We start from the raw sequence: 19,224 nt of genomic DNA on the forward strand, positions 1-19,224 counted from the left end.
ACTCAAACGGAGGACCAGGAGGGGTCGAGCCGGAACGTGGTAGGGTTGGCCCTGCCTTTTAGAAGGGCATAATTTGAAGGGTGCCCAGGGGCCGGAAGCCGGGGACCTAAGGCCCGCCCCGTCCCAGCTGCTGGGAGGGCTCCCGCTCCAGGGAGATTAGTTTTGCAGAGACTGGGTCTGTAGCGCTCCACCGAGGGCCGGCGACAGACGCCACAAAACAGCTGCAGGAACGGTGGCTTGCTCCAGGCATCCAGGGCCCGGGAAAGAGGCGCGGGTCGCACGCGCGGATCACGCGGGCGATGCGCGCGCGTGGGCCTCTGCACCCGCGGGAGGCGGTGGGGGAAAGGGGCGGGGCCGGCGCTTGACCTCCCGTGAAGCCTAGCGCGGGGAAGGACCGGAACTCTGGGCGGGCTGCTTGTTGATAATATGGCGGCTGGAGCTGCCTGGGCATCCCGAGGCGGCGGTGGGGCCTACTCCCAGAAGAAGGGTCCCTTTTCGCGCTAGTGCGGCGGCCCCTCTGGACCCGGAAGTCCGGGCCGGTTGCTGAATGAGGGGAGCCGGGCCCTCCCCGCGCCAGTCCCCCCGCACCCTCCGCCCCGACCCGGGCCCCGCCATGTCCTTCTTCCGGCGGAAAGGTAGCTGAGGGGGCACCGGCGGGGAGTCAGGCCGGGCCTCAGGGGCGGCGGTGGGGCAGGTGGGCCTGCGAGGGCTTTCTCCAGGGCGGCAGCAAGGCCTTCAGCGAGCTTCGGCCTCGGCACAGATGCCCCCTGAGTGCCTTGCTCTGCTCCGGGACTCTACTGGGAGGGAGAAGGTGGTCTTCTTGCGCGAGGTCAGAGGAGAATTGTCGCGCTGGTTCAGAAGCGATTGCTAAAGCCCACAGAAGTTCCTGCCTGGTTGGTTAAGAACAGTTCTTAGGTGGTGGTTAGTTTTTTTGTATTTCTTTGAGGACCGTGGATCAAGATCAAGGAAATCTCTTTAGAACCTTATTATGGAAGTCTGAATTTTCCAAATAGTGAGGGTTTTATGTCTAAAAGCAACACGTGAAAAAATTGTTTTCTTCACCCAGTGCTGTCTTACAATTTCCTCTTGGGGGGAGGGGTAGTTACTGCTGTTACTAAAATAAAATTAATTACTGCTACAGTTCCCCAAGAGGAAGACCACTACTTTTGATGACTTTGCAAGTTTATTAGCTACTGGAAGCCTCACTTTATAAACGAACTACTTACATTTTTGATTTTCAGTTGTATTAATCTGCCCAATGTTTACGTAGAAGCAGCTTGATTTTGATTTTGGGTAAGGTTGTTGCACTTCATTAAAAATACATATCCGAAGTGAGCAAGTGTGAACCTGTGGACAGCAGTGATTTTTCCTGTCAATTCCTGTTGCTTCAGATAAAATGTACCAGACAGAGGCCGGGCGCGGTGGCTCACGCATGTAATCCCAGCACTTTGGGAGGCCGAGGCGGGTGGATCACCTGAGGTCGGAGTTCAAGACCAGCCTGACCAACATGGGGAAACCCCGTCTCTACTAAAAATACAAAATCAGCCAGGGTGGTGGCTCATGCCTGTAATCCCAGCTATTCAGGAGGCTGAAGCAGGAGAATCGCTTGAACCTGGGAGGCGGAGGTTGCAGTGAGCCGAGGTTGCACCATTGCACTCCAACCTGGGCAAAAGGAGCTAAACTCCGTCACAAAAAAAAAAAAAAAACAGTACCAAATAGAAATAGGTTTTGTTTTCTTTTTTTGTTTTGAGACTGAGTTTCGCTCTTGTCGCCTGGGCTGGAGTGCGATGGCGCGATCTCCATCTGCGCTCACTGCAACCTCCACCTCCCAGGTTCAATCGATTCTCCTGCCTCAGCCTCCCAAGTAGCTGGGATTACCCATGCCCCACTATGCCTGGCTAATTTTTGTATTTTTAGTAGAAACGGGGTTTCACCATGTTGGTGAGGCTGGTCTTGAACCCCTGACTTCAAGTGAGCCTCCCACCGCGGCCAGCCAGAAATGGGTTTTGGAAAAAGCACTAAACAAAATCAGGAACTTGGATTCATATGACAGCTCTGCTACTAACTGTAACGGGGGACAGACCAGTTAACCTACTTTTCTGTCTTCTATCAGCTGAGAATTTAGATGATTCCCAAAGGCCCATTGAACTCTGAATGACATTAAATACTTGTTAAGTAGGTACACGGTTTTGGTAACTGATTCTAGGTGATGAATTAATGAAAGTGCTGAATGAATGAAACAGGTAAAATAGGAGGAGGAAGCTTTTTTTTTTTTTTTTTTTTTTTTTTTTTTTTGAGACGGAGTCTTGCTGTGTCCCCCAGGCTGGACTGCAGTGGCCGGATCTCAGCTCACTGCAAGCTCCGCCTCCCGGGTTTACGCCATTCTCCTGCCTCAGCCTCCCGAGTAGCTGGGACTACAGGCGCCCGCCACCTCGCCCGGCTAGTTTTTTGTATTTTTAGTAGAGACGGGGTTTCACTGTGTTAGCCAGGATGGTCTCGATCTCCTGACCTCGTGATCCGCCCGTCTCGGCCTCCCAAAGTGCTGGGATTACAGGCTTGAGCCACCGCGCCCGGCCGAGGAGGAAGCTTTATTGGTAAGGCAGGGGTATACTTAATAGCTCTCTAATTTGTTGGCGTTGCAGTGGTTACTTTTTGTTTTTTTAAGGGGGAAAAGCATTCTAAGAATAATGAGGCAAACTGCATATTGCACAAGAGACTGTTGTCTCTAGTCAACAAATATCTTTTGAGTGTCCACAGTCTGCCAGGCGCTGTGCTAGGCCCTCACAATTGGGTAGTGAACCAGACAATGTCCCTGCACCCATGGAGTTTATTGTCTCCTGGGGTAGACAGATAATAAATAAGCAAACAAATCTCTTCCTCTCTTCTTCCTCCCGCTCCATGTAAGTGTGTGTGTGTAGGTGTATACTTACAAATTGAGTAAAGTGTTATGAAAGATTAAGAGGAGAAACACATTTTGGTTAGATGTTAGAGAGAGGACTCAGCAGGTGACCTTGAAACTTAGAGCTGAAAGATCAGTAGGAGGTAACTAGAGAGGCCAGGGAATAGCATGTTCGAAGGTCAGGAGGCAAAAAAGAGCATGGTGCCCTTCAAGAGAGGAAAGAAGGCTACTGTGACTGGGGCATAGATGTAGGCAAGTGTCAAGTGATTGAGAGCTCTCCAGGCCGTGGTTAGGTTTTATTCCTAATGCCGAGATGCCAAACATGGTGGTTCATATCTGTAATCCCAGTACTTTAGGAGGCTGAGGCAGAAGTATAGCTTGAACTCAGGAGTTCAAGACCAGCCTGAGCAACGTGAGACCTGTACAAAACATAAAAATTTGCTGGGTGTGATGGTGCACACCTGTGGTCCCAGCTGCTCAGGAGGCTGAGGCAGAAGGATCGCTTGAGCCTAGGAGGTGGAGGCTACAGTGAGCCATATTTGAGTCACTACACTCCAGCCTGAATGACAAAGTGAGACCCTGTGTCAAACAAAATACAGAGAGAATGTTAATTTAAAATTTTGAAAGAGGAGTGATCTGAACTTACATCTTAAAAAGATCGTTTTAGGGCACGGTGGCTCATGCCTGTAATCAAGTGCTTGGGGAGGCTGAGACGGGAGGATCACCTCAGGCCAGTTCGAGATCAATCTGTACAACATAGAGAGACTTCATCTCTATAAAAAGAAAAAATAAATACCTGGGCATTGTGAGCTATTCAGGATGCTGAAGCAGAAACATCACTTGAGCCCAGGAGTTTAAGGCTGCAGTAAGCTGTGATCCCACCACTGCAACACAGTGAGATCCTGTCTCAAAGGAAAAAAAAAATCATTCTAGAAGCTTTTTGGAGACTGGATTTGGTAAGAGTAGAAGCTGGAGATGTTCTGTTAGGGATTCGATTCAGACTTTAAATACCACCAATGCGTTGAGTCCCAAGTTGACATCACTACCTTGGATCCTTGCCCCTGAATCCAGATTGGTATATCCAACTTTAGGTTCACTTTATATCTCTACCAGACTAATACAGAGGTGTCCATTATTTTGGCTTCCCTAGGCCACATTGGAAGAAGAATTGTCTTGAGCCACACATAAAATACACTAAGGCTAGGCCGGGCGCGGTGGCTCAAGCCTGTAATCCCAGCACTTTGGGAGGCCGAGACGGGCGGATCACGAGGTCAGGAGATCGAGACCATCCCGGCTAACACGGTGAAACCCCGTCTCTACTAAAAAAAAAAAATACAAAAAACTAGCCAGGCGAGGTGGCGGGCGCCTGTAGTCCCAGCTACTCGGGAGGCTGAGGCAGGAGAATGGCGTAAACCCAGGAGGTGGAGCTTGCAGTGAGCCGAGATCCGGTCACTGCACTCCAGCCCGGGCGACAGAGCGAGACCCCGTCTCAAAAAAAAAAAAAAATACACTAAGGCTAACAATAGCTGATAAGCTAAAAAAAAAAAAAAAAAAAAAAAAATTGCAAAATTCATAATGTTTTAAGAAAGTTTACGAATTTGTGTTGGGCTCATTCAAAGCTGTCCTGGGCCACATGAGGCCCATAGGCTGCAGGTTGGGTAAGCTTAATCCAGTATATGCCTTCAACTTACAATATCTAAAATTTTATGCCAGATTTAGTCCTTTTAAACTCGCTCATCAGTTTTTCTCAGTAAGTAGTATTTTTGGCTTTTTTTTTTTCTTTTTTTTGTGATGGAGTTTCGCTCTTATTGTTCAGGCTGGAATGCAGTGGTGGATCCTGGCTCACCGCAACCTCCGTCTCCTGGGTTCAAGTGATTCTCCTGCCTCAGCCTCTCAAGTAGCTGGAATTACAGGCATGCGCCACCATGACCAGCTAATTTTTGGAGACAGGATTTCACCATGTTGGTCAGGCTGGTTTTGTACTCCTGACCTGAGGTGATCCACCCGCCTCGGCCTCCCAAAGTGCTGGGGTTACAGGCGTGAGCCACCGCTCCTGGTTGCATTTTTGGATTTTTAATTGCTCAGCCCAAAATTTTAGTACATCCTTGAACCTCATCTCTCCTCCTACTCTATATCTGATCCATCAGCAAATCTGTTAGGTCTACCTCACACATATCCAAATCCTACCACTTCTCACCATCTGTGACAATTAACACCCTGGTCTAGGCAGTCATCTCTGTTAAGATTGAGTGGTTAAGGATGTCCTCTAAGGAGATGACATTCAAATCTGAGCTTAAATGTCAAGAGGGAGCTGGTTTTATAAAGATTGAGGAGGCAGCATTATTTTGCTATAGGCTTCCATTTGGTTTCCATTCCATTCTTGATACTTATGGTATATGTTCAAAACAAATGCACAGAAACAGACCCAGGTATATATGGGAATTTCGGATATAAAAAGAGTTCCTAGTTGGGAAAAGATAGACTGATCTGTAAATGATGCCAATTATCCATCATCTGGCAAAAAATAATTTCCTGCCTCCTGTCATACATTATCAGATCAATAGACTTTTTCTGTTAAGGGCCAAATAGTAAATATTTTAGGCTTTCCAGACCATATGGTTTCTGTCACACTCTCCTCTATCCTTGAAGCCACAGATAATATGTAAACAAATGGGCATGGCTGTGCTACAATAAAACTTTACTTCCAAAAACCTGTAGTGGGCCAGTTTAGGCATGGCCAGCACTTTGGGAGGCTGAGGTGGACGGATCACTTGGGGTCAGGAGTTTGAGACCAGCCTGGCCAACATGGTGAAACCCCGTCTCTACTAAAAATACAAGACTTAGCTGGGCGTGGTGTTGCGTGTCTATAATTCCAGCTACTCTGGAGGATGAGACACAAGAATCACTTGAACCCAGGAGGCAGAGGTTGCAGTGAGCCAAGATAGCGCCACTGCACTCCAGCCAGGGTGATGGAGTCTTAAAGCAAAATGAAACAAAAGGTAGTGGGTTGGATTTGGCCCATGGGCTGTAGTTTGCCAATCCCTGATATAGAAACAAATTCCAGGTAGATAAGAGCCCAGAATGTTAAAAAAACAAAACTTAAAATCGTGTAGAAGAACAGGTGGGGGGGAAAATCCTGATCTCGGGATAGGAAGGGATATTGTTTAACATAAGACACAGGAAAATATGTTGTGTAAATTTGACTACATTAAAACTTAAAACTTGGCCGGACGCGGTAGCTCAAGCCTGTAATCCCAGCACTTTGGGAGGCCGAGGCGGGTGGATCACGAGGTCAGGAGATCAAGACCATCCTGGCTAACACGGTGAAACCCCGTCTCTACTAAAAATACAAAAAAAACTAGCCAGGCCTGGCGGCGGTGCCTGTAGTCCCAGCTACTCGGAGGCTGAGGCGGGAGAATGGCGGGAACCCGGGAGTCGGAGCTTGCAGTGAGCTGAGATCGCGCCACTACACTCCAACCTGGGCCACAGAGCGAGACTCCGTCTCAAACAAAACAAAACAAAACAAAACAAAAAAAACTTAAAACTTTCACCGGGCATGGTGGCTCACGCCTGTAATCCCAGTACTTTGGGAGGCCGAGGTGGGCGGATCATGAGGTCAAGAGATCGAGACCATCCTGGCTAACACCGTGAAACCCTGTCTGTACTAAAAATACAAAAAGTTAGCCGGGTGTGGTGGTGGGCGCCTGTAGTCCCAGCTACTCGGGAGGCTGAGGCAGGAGAATGGCGTGAACCCAGGAGGCGAAGCTTGCAGTGAGCCGAGATCGCACCACTACACTGCAGCCTAAGCAACAGAGCAAGACTCCGTCTCAAAAAACAAAACAAAACAAAACAAAAAACCTAAAACTTTCACACAATAAAATATACCTAAGATACTTAAAGAAGAGAAGATTTGCATCCAGGACACGTATGGAATTTCTACAATTTCTACAAGTAATAAGTAAAAGACAAAGGACATGAAGAGGCAGTTACAAAAGAGGAAACCAAAATGACCAATAAACATGGAAGGATGTTTTAACCTCAGAGGCAACAAGGAAATGAATTTAAAACATCAAATGCCATTTCAAAACTAATAAGTTGGCAAAATTAAAAATACCAAGGATGAGACTATGAAGCGTGTCTATCTGAGTGCATGGAACTGGTACAGTCACTTTCATTTAAAATGCACATAATTTGTTTTTTATTTATTTTTTTGAGACCCAGTCTCTGTCGCCCAGGCTGGAATGCAGTGGCATGATCTTGGCTCACTGCAACCTCTGCCTCCTGGGCTCAAGCAATTCTCCTGCCTCAGCCTCCTGAGTAGCTGGGATTACAGGCATGTGCCACCACTCCCCATCTAATTTTTTTATTTTTAGTAGAGACAGAGTTTTGTCATGTTGGCCAGGCTGGTCTCAAACTCCTGACCTCAGGTGAGCTGCTTCCCAAAGTGCTGGGATTACAGGCCTGATCCAACACTCCTGGCCAAAAAAAAAATGCACATAATTTGTTACCTAGCAATTCTGTTTCTAGAGGTTTATTCTAGAGAAATTTTTGCTTATATGCATAGGAACACGTGTACTAGAATGTTCATCAGTTGAATGTTTAAGTGAAAATTAGGAAATAAAGTAAATGTTCACTAACAGGAAAATGAGTAAATAAAGGTATATTTATAAAGGAATTAAGTAGCTAAAATGAATAAACTAGAGCTGCATGAATGAACTAGAACTGCATCAATAGTCATGTCAGATTATTGAATGAATACAGGTCAGATATGTATGGAGTGCCATTTGTGTAATTAATTTTTTTTTTTTTTTTGGAAACAGCGTCTTACTCTGTCGCCCAGGGTGGAGTGCAGTGGTGTGATGTAGCTTACTGCAACCTCCACTTCCTGGGTTAAAGTGATTCTTCTGCCTCAGCCTCCCGAGTAGTTGGGGTTACGGGCATGCACTATCATGCTCAGCTCATTTTTATATTTTTAGTGGACACGGGGTTTCACCGTGTTGGCCAGGCTGATCTTGAACTCCTGACCTCAAGTGATCCACCCAACTCAGCCTCCCAAAGTGCTAGGATTATAGGTGTGAGCCACTGTGCTTAGCTATTCACGTAATTTTTAAAGATGTGCAGAATAATGCTATTAAAATGTATATATACATTTGGCTGGGTGTGATGGCTCACACCTATAATCCCAGCACTCTGGGAGGCTGAGGCAGGAGGATCACTTGAGCCCAGGAGTACAAGACTAGCCTGGGCAAGATAGCAAAACCCCATCTCAACAACAGAAAGGATAATTAGGCATGGTGGCATGAGAGAATCACTTGAGCCTAGGAGTTCGAATATTATCAGGCCACTGCACTCTAGCCTGGACAACAGAGCAAGACCCTGTCTCAAAAAAATAAAAATTAAAAAGAAAGTATTTGGATGTGGTCATAGTCAAAAAACAGACATGGAAGGAAAACATCTAATTTATTTATTTATTTATTTATTTATTTATTTATTTATTTAGAGGCAGAGACTCACTCTGTCGCCCGGACTGGAGTGCAGTGGCCAGATCTCAGCTCACAGCAAGCTCCGCCTCCCGGGTTTACGCCATTCTCCTGCCTCAGCCTCCCGAGTAGCTGGGACTACAGGAGCCCGCCACCTCGCCCGGCTAGTTTTTGTATTTTTAGTAGAGACGGGGTTTCACCGTGTTAGCCAGGATGGTCTCGATCTCCTGACCTCGTGATCCGCCCATCTCGGCCTCCCAAAGTGCTGGGATTACAGGCTTGAGCCACCGCGCCCGGCCTATTTATTTATTTTTTAAGACAGAGTTACTCTGTCGCCCAGGCTGGGGTACAGTGGTGTAATCTTAGCTCACCGCAATCTCCGCCTCCTGGGTTCAAGCGATTCTCCCGCCTCAGCCTTCTAAGTAACTGGGACTACAGGTACCCACCACCACACCCTGCTAATTTTTGTGTTTTCAGTAGAGATGGGGTTTCACCATGTTGGCCAGGCTGGTCTCGAACTCCTGACCTCAAGTAAACCACCCGCCTTGGCCTCCCAAAGTCCTGGGATTACAGGCATGAGCCACCGCTCCCAGCCAGAAAATATCTAATTTAGTATAGTATTTATATCTGGGAAAGGAAGGGTCAGGTGGTGATTCATGGGAACTGTAAACTCTGTATAATACTTAGGGGGACAGAAGGAAATGAAGTAAAATGATGATATTTGATTGTTGAGTTGCGTGTATGTTAGAAGTATAACATAGGAGATCTGATTGTTAGTAGGAGAATGTTTTTAGGGTGGTAAAAGTGGAACTGTGGCGGTTTATTTTAGCAGTAGAATCAGTTGGTCATAGTTTGTATGTGGAAGGTAATAAACAGACCATGTTAAGGATGACTTCCAGAATTTTGGCCTGAGTAGTGGGTGGATGACAGTGTCATTCATAAGGGAAGATGAAGACTGAAGTAGGAACAGTTTTGGGAGAAGATGACATGTTCCTTTTCAGACAAGTGGAATTATGGAAGATGGCAGGTAGGTGGTTAGCTATATGAATTTGAGATAAAAGATTTAGGATGGAGATATAAATTTAGGAGTAACAGCATATCTATGGTATTGTAAGCCTTAAGAATGGATAAGAACAGCCAGGGAATACAGATGTATATGCAGAAGAGAGGAGTCAAGGAAGCCAAGACAAGTTAATGTTTCAAGTGAGTGATGTAGTCCATGGGCAGATGCTGCTGAGAGGGCTGCAAACACCAGTCACCCTACATTTTTAAATGTTGTCTTCCTGATAGCAGTGATGAGTACCTGCAACGATCTTATTTATTTTTTTTCATGTTAGTCTCCACATGCTTGAATGTAGACTTTTTGAAGGCAAAATCACTGCCTTTTCTGAGCTGGAAGCGTGTCTGGCACATACTGAGCACTCAACAGTTGATGTATTGACTTCAACCAGATACTCTGGGGGCGAGTTACTTCCTGCTACTAGCCTTTCACCTTTCAATGTTTAAGAGCACAAATAGAGAGATGGGCACGTTTTGGCATTTCTTATTTTGATAACCTTTTCCTAGTAAAATTTTTTAAAGTTTAATGTTAAAAAAAGAGGGTTAAAAATAGTTTTATGTCAGATCTTGTAATAGAATTCACACTTGGCTTAAGCTGCTTGGCACCTTCCTATCTTGGATGTCATATTAGCTTATCTACAGCAGAATTTTTACTGTTTTATGTAATAAAGAAGCAATTAGATGATTATTTTACAGACAGATTTTTTTTTATCTTTTATTTTTTTTAGACGGAGTCTCCCTTTGTCACCTAGGCTGGAGTACAGTGGCGTGATCTTGGCACACTGCAACCTCCGCCTCCCGGGTTCAAGCAATTCTCTGCCTCAGCCTCCCGAGTAGCTGGGCTTACAGGTGCCTGCCACCATGCCCAGCTCATTTTTTTGTATTTGTAGTAGAGATGGTGTTTCACCATGTTGGCCAGGCTGATCTTGAACTACTGACCTCAGGTGATCCACCTGCCTTGGCCTCCCAAAGTGCTGGGATTACAGGCGTGAGCCACCATGCGTGGCCCAGACAAATATTATACTTTGAGTGTTAGAGGTTTAGGATGTTTTTACTTGATGCTATGGGAAGAATAAGAAGTAATATGTGATACACAACCAAAGAACTTTCTTCACTATGCTTCTAGTAGCTAGTACTATGGATGACGTATGGTAATAATATTGGTTAACATTTGTCCTAACTTTACTGTGCTAGTCACCCTTCTAAGCCCCTTACAGGTATTTTTTTTTTTCATCAATAACCCTCTAAGGTAGTTTTTATTATGGACCTAATTTTATAAATCAAGAAAATTAAGACCCAGAGAAGTAAAGTAACTTGTCCAAGATCACGTGGCTTATAAGTGGTAGAGCCTGTGACTACATTGTTTCTCCATAAGCAGGTTCAACTCTTTTGACTGGATGCTGTTCCAAGGTCACTTCCTTAGAGAAGCCTTTGCTGACAACTGCCCTCCTGTGCTGTCCTCCAAGGCTGTCCATTGTTCTAGATCTTTGAATACTCATCTTAGAATAAAGCTGGTCTATTTTTTTTTTTTTTTTTTTTTTTTTTGAGGCGGAGTCTCGCTGTGTCGCCCAGGCTGGAGTGCAGTGGCGCGATCTCGGCTCACTGCAAGCTCCGCCTCCAGGGTTCCCGCCATTCTCCCGCCTCAGCCTCCGAGTACCTGGGACTACAGGCGCCCGCCATCTTGCCCGGCTAGTTTTTTGTATTTTTAGTAGAGACGGGGTTTCACCGTGTTAGCCAGGAGGGTCTCGATCTCCTGACCTCGTGATCCTCCTGCCTCGGCCTCCCAAAGTGCTGGGATTACAGGCTTGAGCCACCGCGCCTGGCTAATTTTTACAATATTATCGAATAGATCTCTGACTGCAAAATTGGTCATAATTATCTTTTTATATTCTAGTGAAAGGCAAAGAACAAGAGAAGACCTCAGATGTCAAGTCCGTTAAAGGTAAGTTCTGCCCTTGGCAATCCACTGCATTAGAAAGTGATGTGCTTTGCATTTGTGGGCTCTTTAATCCTGTTATCTTCTCTCTTTTGGCATTAATCATTTTTGCCTTATTTTATAATTACTTATGATTTTGATTTATTTCGCTCTTTAACCTGTATAACACTTTAACACCTAGCATATAATAAGTAGGTTTTTTTACTTTAATTATTTTTTTGAGATCGAGTTTTGCTCTTATCGCCCAGGCTGGAGTGCAGTGGTGCCATCTCGGCTCACTGCAACATCCACCTCCTGGGTTCAAGCGATTCTCGTGCCTCAGCCTCCCGAGTAGCTGGGATTACAGGTGCCCGCCACCATGCCTGGCTAATTTTTGTATTTTTAGTGGAGACAGGGTTTCACCATGTTGACCAGGCCAGTCTCGAACTCCTGACCTCAAGTGATCCACTCACCTCGGCCTCCCAAACTCCTGGGATTACAGGCGTGAGCCACCACACTCAGCCATAAGTAGGCTTTTACTGAGCCTTCTGTGTATTGGCTATCCTAGTGATTACAGTGAACCAGTGCCCTTCTTATTAATCACACATTTAGTTGTTCCCTAAAAGTGATTAGTTGACTTTATTTATTTAGTAAGATGAAAAATGAAGAATACTCTTAACTGAGCAGTCTGTTAACTGCAGGAAAGCACTGTCACTTATAAGGCTTAGTTTTCTGTCATTTATCCAGAAGTATGGTGGATTACAGTTTTTGCTTTTTTATTTGAATGAACAAACTTAATTTAAAATATATTAGTTTTGTTTATTTTTGTTGCGATCGATACATAGTCCTTGTTTATAGATTAGAGCATACTTTTTAAAGATGCTGTATTGTTCACTGATTTTATTTGTCCAGTATACAGAGATTGAAATGGGAAAATTATAATGGAAATTGTTTCCATAGTCATTACATATTGATTTCATCAGTTTTTTTCCATAAAATCTGTAGATTGCTGCTTATTTAGATTTTTCTTTCAAATGTGTTTATGTTGCATTGCTCGCATTGAGTATTCTACATGCTCAATTTGCTGGAGAAGACTAATTATAACCTAGGAAAGTTGTAAAATTAGGGGAAAAAAAAATAAGGTACTTTACAGCCTACTTTACTTATTTAAAGCCAGTTGGATTCCACATTAGTTCAAACTGCCTTCTTTGAGCAAAATTTGATTGGCATTGATAAAGGCTTAAAGCCCTTCTCAAGCAGAGACCTGAAAAGACTAGATCTGATTGTAGTAGAAGGAAGGAACTTAGACGTCTCAGGCAGTGAGAACACCAGTCTTTCACTCTAAACTTTGCCACTAACAGTATGACCTTGGGAAGTTGTAACTTTCTTCAGATTCTTCATTTGTTGAATGAGGGAATTGGCCTAGTTAATTTCTAAATCTCTACCGGGCTAAAAAATTTTATGCTCATACTCTGATTATGATAGTAGGTAACCTGTGCTTAACATTCACTGACTTAACCTTAGGATAATACAGAAGCAGTACAAGAAACAGCCCCTCAAGACGTTTGCAGTCTCATTAGAAAGACAAACTTATATACAGAACAGTAGCAAATAAACCAAAATAATAATAGCTGCCATTTATAGAACACTTCTTCTATTCTGGGCATTAGACAAAAACTGTAACAGTGAACAAAAAAGACTTAGGTCCTGCCCTCATTAAACTTCCAGATTAGTAGGGGAGAGGAACGTTAATCAAGTAATTCCACAGGTGGCTTGGCCTAGATTGGTAGTGATGGAAGTAAAGAGATCTGAACAGACTTGAAAAAACGTTAGGAGGCAAAATGGATAGAAGTTTATTGATTAAATATGAGGTGTGAAAGAGAGGAATATTTAAGATTGATACATACCTTCTGACTTGCCTAACAGAACCAAGCCAGGAAATTATATGTTCAGTTTTGTTATGTTGGGTGGCAGGTGCTTTTGAGTCATTCATTTACATATGTTACATATGTTATTTTATATGCACAGTAATTTTAAGGTCTGAATTTTAAACCGCAGGTGTGAGAGTGATTTTTTAGAGTCTGGCAAACCTAGGTTGAAATCCTGCCTGTTGAAATGGCTGTTTACTAGCTCATTAATCTAGGGCAAAGTATTCAACTTGTTTTCATTTTTGTCTTCACCTCTAAAATGAGGAAGATATGGTCTTACAAGATTGTCATGAGAGATAGATGAAATAATATCCAAAAAAAAGATACATAGAGAAACTAGTATAGTGCCTGGTATATAGTAGGTCCTCCATTGGTAGCTGTCATTATCTAGTTTTAACATAGCCTTCAATTTGTTGAATTCGTCAAACTAAATGAAGCATCACAAGGAGTTCAGAGGAATTTGAGGTCAGCAAATGATTTCTGAAGTTTAGGGAAGACTTCATGGAAGTGACACTTACCTTGTATAAAAGTTAAAGATTAAGGGCCGGGCGCGGTGGCTCAAGCCTGTAATCCCAGCACTTTGGGAGGCCGAGACGGGCGGATCACGAGGTCAGGAGATCGAGACCATCCTGGCTAACACGGTGAAACCCTGTCTCCACTAAAAAATACAAAAACTAGCCGGGCGAGGTGGCGGGCGCCTGTAGTCCCAGCTACTCGGGAGGCTGAGGCAGGAGAATGGCGTAAACCCGGGAGGCGGAGCTTGCAGTGAGCTGAGATCCGGCCACTGCACTCTAGTCCGGGCGACAGAGCGAGACTCCGCCTCAAAAAAAAAAAAAAAAAAAAAAATACAAAAAACTAGCCGGGCGAGATGGCAGGCGCCTGTAGTCCCAGCTACTGGGGAGGCTGAGGCGGGAGAATGGCATAAACCCGGGAGGCGGAGCTTGCAGTCAGCTGAGATCCGGCCACTGCACTCCAGCCTGGGCGACAGAGCGAGACTCCGTCTCAAAAAAAAAAAAAAAAAAGTTAAAGATTAAGAAAGATTTGAATGAGAGATTCTTTCTCTTTTCTCCCTACCAGCCCAGCTTCTTATTTGAAGATATATTGGGCAGAGGGGCCTTCAGACAAGTAAAGGGAGATTTTTACAGAAAGATTGAGATGAAGGTATAGAAGGCTGTAAAGACCAGAAAAGAGAATTGAGACAGGAAGCAGGAAGCCACTGTAGGTTTTTGAGCAAGATATTGATGCTGTAAGTATGGTGTTTATGAAAGGTTAGTCTGGAAGAGATTTGCAGGATGGAGACCCCGGAAGTGTTTTTGTTATAATACAGACAGACTTGCACTGAGGGTGTGGTGTTAAAAATAAACAGGTAAGTAAATGTTTAAACATCTTGAAGGAAAAGTCAACAAATCTTGGCAAGTAAACAGATACAGTGAAAAAGAATGGGACCAAGATTTTGAGTTTTGGAGCCTGGTGGATTGAACAGACAGGGAAATTGAGAGGAGAATCAGACGATGATGTTTTATTTTATTTTATTTTATTTATTTTATTTTTTATTATTTTTTATTTTATTTTATTTTATTTTTGAGACAGAGTCTTGCTCTGTCGCCCAGGTTGGAGTGCAGTGGCCGGATCTCAGCTCACTGCAAGCTCCGCCTCCAGGGTTTACGCCATTCTCCCGCCTCAGCCTCCCGAGTAGCTGGGACTACAGGCGCCCGCCACCTCGCCCGGCTAGATTTTTGTATTTTTTAGTAGAGACGGAGTTTCACCATGTTAGCCAGGATGGTCTCGATCTCCTGACCTCGTGATCCGCCCGTCTCGGCCTCCCAAAGTGCTGGGATTACAGGCTTGAGCCAGCGCGCCTGGCCGACGATGATGTTTTAAGTTGATATTTAGATAGATTGTGCTGAAGATGGTAAAGTCAGTGTGGGTGGGAATGCCTAGTAGCGGGTAATCAGTGATACAAGACCAAAGTCCAGGTCAAAGACAATTCACAGATAGAGATCAGGGATTTCTCATCTGCTCTGCAGAGGTGTACCCCAGGAGCTGTTGCAAAGAGTCCATGTGGAGGGTGTAAGATGTTCCCCTTGAATTTGCCAGAATTACTTTTTTTTTTTTTTTTTTCTGAGACAGATTCTCGCTCTGTTGCCCAGGCTGGAGGGCAGTGGCGAGATCTCGGCTCACTGCAACCTCCGCCTCCCAGGTTCAAGCGATTCTCCTGCCTCAGCCTCCCAAGTAGCTGGGATTACAGGCACGCGCCACCATGCCCAGCTAATTTTTTTTGTATTTTTAGTAGAGATGGGGTTTCACCATGTTGGCCAGGCTGGTCTCAAACTCCTGACCTCGTGATCGCCCGCCTCGGCCTCCAAAGGTTCTGGGATTACAGGCATGAACCACCGCGCCCGACTCCTTGTTAAGTTTATTTTGGGGGTAAGCAAAGGAGGTTGCAGCTTTTAAAAAGTTTGAAAAGTATTGCTCTAGTAATAATTAAAGATTTGAGAGTAAGTATGCTTTCTAGCAGAAAGAATAAAAGAAGAACAGATAGTCTCAAGAAGAGGAGCCAAAGAAGCAGACCATATCTGACACACTGGGCAATGATAAATGGATATTAAAAGAATGAGAGGAATGAGCAGATAGAAGAGGAAATTAAGAGAGTATGATACCATGGAAACCAAGAAAGATAGACTATGAGGAAGGCGTGGTAAAAATAAGTTGCTAGTTCTAACAGAGATGTTTAGAGGGACCAGGGAAAGCCTTGTACAAATGAGTTAATAGCATTTTATATTATATACATCTAATTAAGAAACAATGCAAGAGTCTCACCATTCCTATAGACTCATACTTGTCTGAACACGAAAACTGGCTTTTGTTTATAAATAAGCTAAAAATTATTTTGCTCCTTCCAATTTCTCATGAAAATAAGAATAAACCTTCCTTTAAAATTGAAAAAATAGTTTGAAGATAGTCACTCTTCATTTTGTAATTCCCACAACTATTATTGAATGACTGAAATTATCTTTATTCTGAAACCAAAAGGGTGATATTGATATTTCTTCAGACTACTAAAAATATATTTTATGAATTTTGAGTGTGCTTTATCTTCTTTTTTTTTTTTTTTTTTTGATATGGAATTTCACTCTTATTGCTCAGGCTAGAGTGCGGTGGTGCGATCTCAGCTCACTGCAACCTCCGCCTTCCAGATTCAAGCAATTCTTCTGCCTCGGCCTCCCAAGTAGCTGGGATTACAGGCACCTGCCCCCACACCCGACTAATTTTTTGTATTTTTAGTAGAGACAGGGTGTCACCATGTTGGTCAGGCTGGTCTCAAACTCCTGACCTCAGGTGACCCACCTTCCTTGGCCTCCCAAAGTACTGCCATTACAGGCAGAGCCACCACGCCCGGCCTAAGGAATGTTTTTCTAGGTTTCCTCCCACCCTAAGCATTTATTCTGCAATTTCAATTTTGTTCCTAAAGCAAGCAAGGTTTAAGGATTTTTAAATAATCCATATTTTAGAATGCTTTCTGGCTTTGTTACTCTTTATACACAATAGAAGTTCTCAGAGAAAGATCTCGCTCTTTTAACTTTTTGGCACAGTATTTTGAGAATTATAAATAATATTAGAATGTTTTCTGGCTGGGTGTGGTGGCTCATGCCTGTAATCCCAGCCACTCTCCTGGCTGAGGCAGGAGAATCACTTGAACCTGGGAGGCGGAGGTTGCAGTGAGCCGAGATCGTGCCACTGCACTTCAGCCTGGATGACAGAGCAAGACTGTCTGAAAAAAAAAAAAAAAATAGCGTGTTTTCTTCCCAATTTTCTGCCACTTGATTAAGTTACTTTTCCTGTAAAGTATTTTTTGCTGAGTATGCTGACTTAAGAGTAATGTTACAAAATTTAATTTTTTAAAGTTCTCTGAAAGCCCCCTTATGAGAATTTTAGGCTATCAAATTGTGTTTAATTCTTAACAATTTTTTGAAAAATTATAGCTTCAATATCCGTACATTCCCCACAAAAAAGCACTAAAAATCATGCCTTGCTGGAGGCTGCAGGACCAAGTCATGTTGCAATCAATGCCATTTCTGCCAACATGGACTCCTTTTCAAGTAGCAGGACAGCCACACTTAAGAAGCAGCCAAGCCACATGGAGGCCGCTCATTTTGGTGACCTGGGTAAGTAACTATCATTTTTTGTTAACTTGCAACAGAAGGATTTGAGTACAATATGTGAAACTTCTGTCATAGGATACAGAACTATATAACTGGAAGATGCTTTGGAAAAAAATCTTTAAAATAACAACTACAAGTATAATGGTTAGCACTGTGTTGTGTTTCTGTAAGTATAGAATATAAAGCATGCCCAGTAGAAAAACAAGCATTTCCAGAAGAAATATGTCGGACCACTAAATATAAATATATGAAAAAGATGCTTCACTTTATTACTGAGGGAAGTGCAAATTAAAATAATCAGTTAATGTTCCCTAACATATTAGCATATATATATATATGCTCTGTCGCCTAGGTTGGAATGCAGTGGCAGGATCTTGGCTCACTGCAAGCTCCGCCTCCCGGGTTCACGACATTCTCCTGCCTCAGCCTTCTGAATAGCTGGGACTACAGGCACCCTCCACAATACAAACAATACAATTGTTTGTATTTTTAGTGGAGATGGGCCGAGTTAGCCAGGATGGTCTCAATCTGACCTCACGATCTGTCCGCCTCGGCCTCCCAAAGTGCTGGGATTACCGGCATGAGCCACGCGCCTGACCCACATTAGCATATATTTAAAGTTTGACAATTTGAATGTTAGTGAAGATGCAAGGAAAAATACCCCTCCTATTTAGTGATAATGTAATTCGTTGAAGACTCTTTGGAAAGCAATTTGGAAATCAGTATAAAATGTGCATGTCATTTAGGCTACTCTTTCTAAGACCTAGTCCTCAGATATGCTCATTCATATGCACATGTATATATGTATGTTTAAGGCTATTCATTGTTGTACTGTTTGTGATAGCAAAAAATTATGGACAACATAGATATATCTGTTAGAGGAAAATAACCAAACTGTGGTATACTCATTGCTCTGGCGTATAGTGTAGCCATTTGTTTCTATTTATTTTTTTTGGGGGGACAGGATCTTACTCTGTTGCCCAGGCTGGAGTGCAGTGGTACGATCATGATTCACTGCAACCTTCACCTCCTGGGCACAAGCTATTCTCTCGCCTCAGCCTCCAGAGTTACTAGGACTACAGGCATGTGTCACCACACCCAGATAATATTTTAATTTTTTCATAGAGTCGGGTTCTCACTGTGTTGCCCAGGCTGGTCTCAAACTTCTGGCCTCAAGCAATTCTCCCACGTAGGCCTCCCAAAGTGCTGGGATTACAGATGTGAGCCACCACACCTGGCTGAGTGTAGCCATTTAGAAGTCTAAAAAAGACATGGGAAAATGTCTAAGGCATGTTTAAAAGTGAGAAGCAAATCACAGTATATATGGTAAAATCCTTTATATTAAAATAAGTTCTTCCAAAACAAAAACATATGCAGGATACCTTTATTTTCTCAGTATTTGTTAACCAAATTTTTGCACTTAGAAAATTGCATGTCATGGCCGGGCGCGGTGGCTCAAGCCTGTAATCCCAGCACTTTGGGAGGCCGAGACGGGCGGATCACGAGGTCAGGAGATCGAGACCATCCTGACTAACACGGTGAAACCCCCGTCTCTACTAAAAAATACAAACAACTAGCTGGGCGAGGTGGCAGGCGCCTGTAGTCCCAGGTACTCGGGAGGCTGAGGCAGGAGAATGGCGTAAACCCTGGAGGCGGAGCTTGCAGTGAGCTGAGATCCGGCCACTGCACTCCAGCCTGGGCGACAGAGCGAGACTCCGTCTCAAAAAAAAAAAAAGAAAGAAAGAAAGAAAGAAAATTGCATGTCATGTTGTCATAAGTT

General features: G+C 43.9%; 1 protein-coding gene across 2 annotated transcripts in view; it reads left to right on the top strand.

Annotated features, from left to right (window-relative positions):
- The first annotated feature begins 375 nt into the window (after nt 1-375).
- Nucleotides 376-19,224, top strand: part of AKAP10 (A-kinase anchoring protein 10) — a 74,477-nt gene continuing 55,628 nt past the window's right edge. The window contains exons 1-3 of one of the 2 annotated variants that reach the window (XM_010386112.2): nt 376-635; nt 11,333-11,380; nt 17,265-17,447. In XM_010386112.2, the coding sequence (XP_010384414.1) occupies nt 548-635; nt 11,333-11,380; nt 17,265-17,447 (319 nt within the window). In that variant the 5' untranslated portion in view covers nt 376-547. The remainder of the gene's footprint in view (nt 636-11,332; nt 11,381-17,264; nt 17,448-19,224) is intronic. The other variant, XM_030923341.1, reaches the window with a different exon arrangement.

The sequence above is a fragment of the Rhinopithecus roxellana genome, chromosome 19, assembly GCF_007565055.1.
Source record: "Rhinopithecus roxellana isolate Shanxi Qingling chromosome 19, ASM756505v1, whole genome shotgun sequence".
Taxonomy (NCBI): domain Eukaryota; kingdom Metazoa; phylum Chordata; class Mammalia; order Primates; family Cercopithecidae; genus Rhinopithecus; species Rhinopithecus roxellana.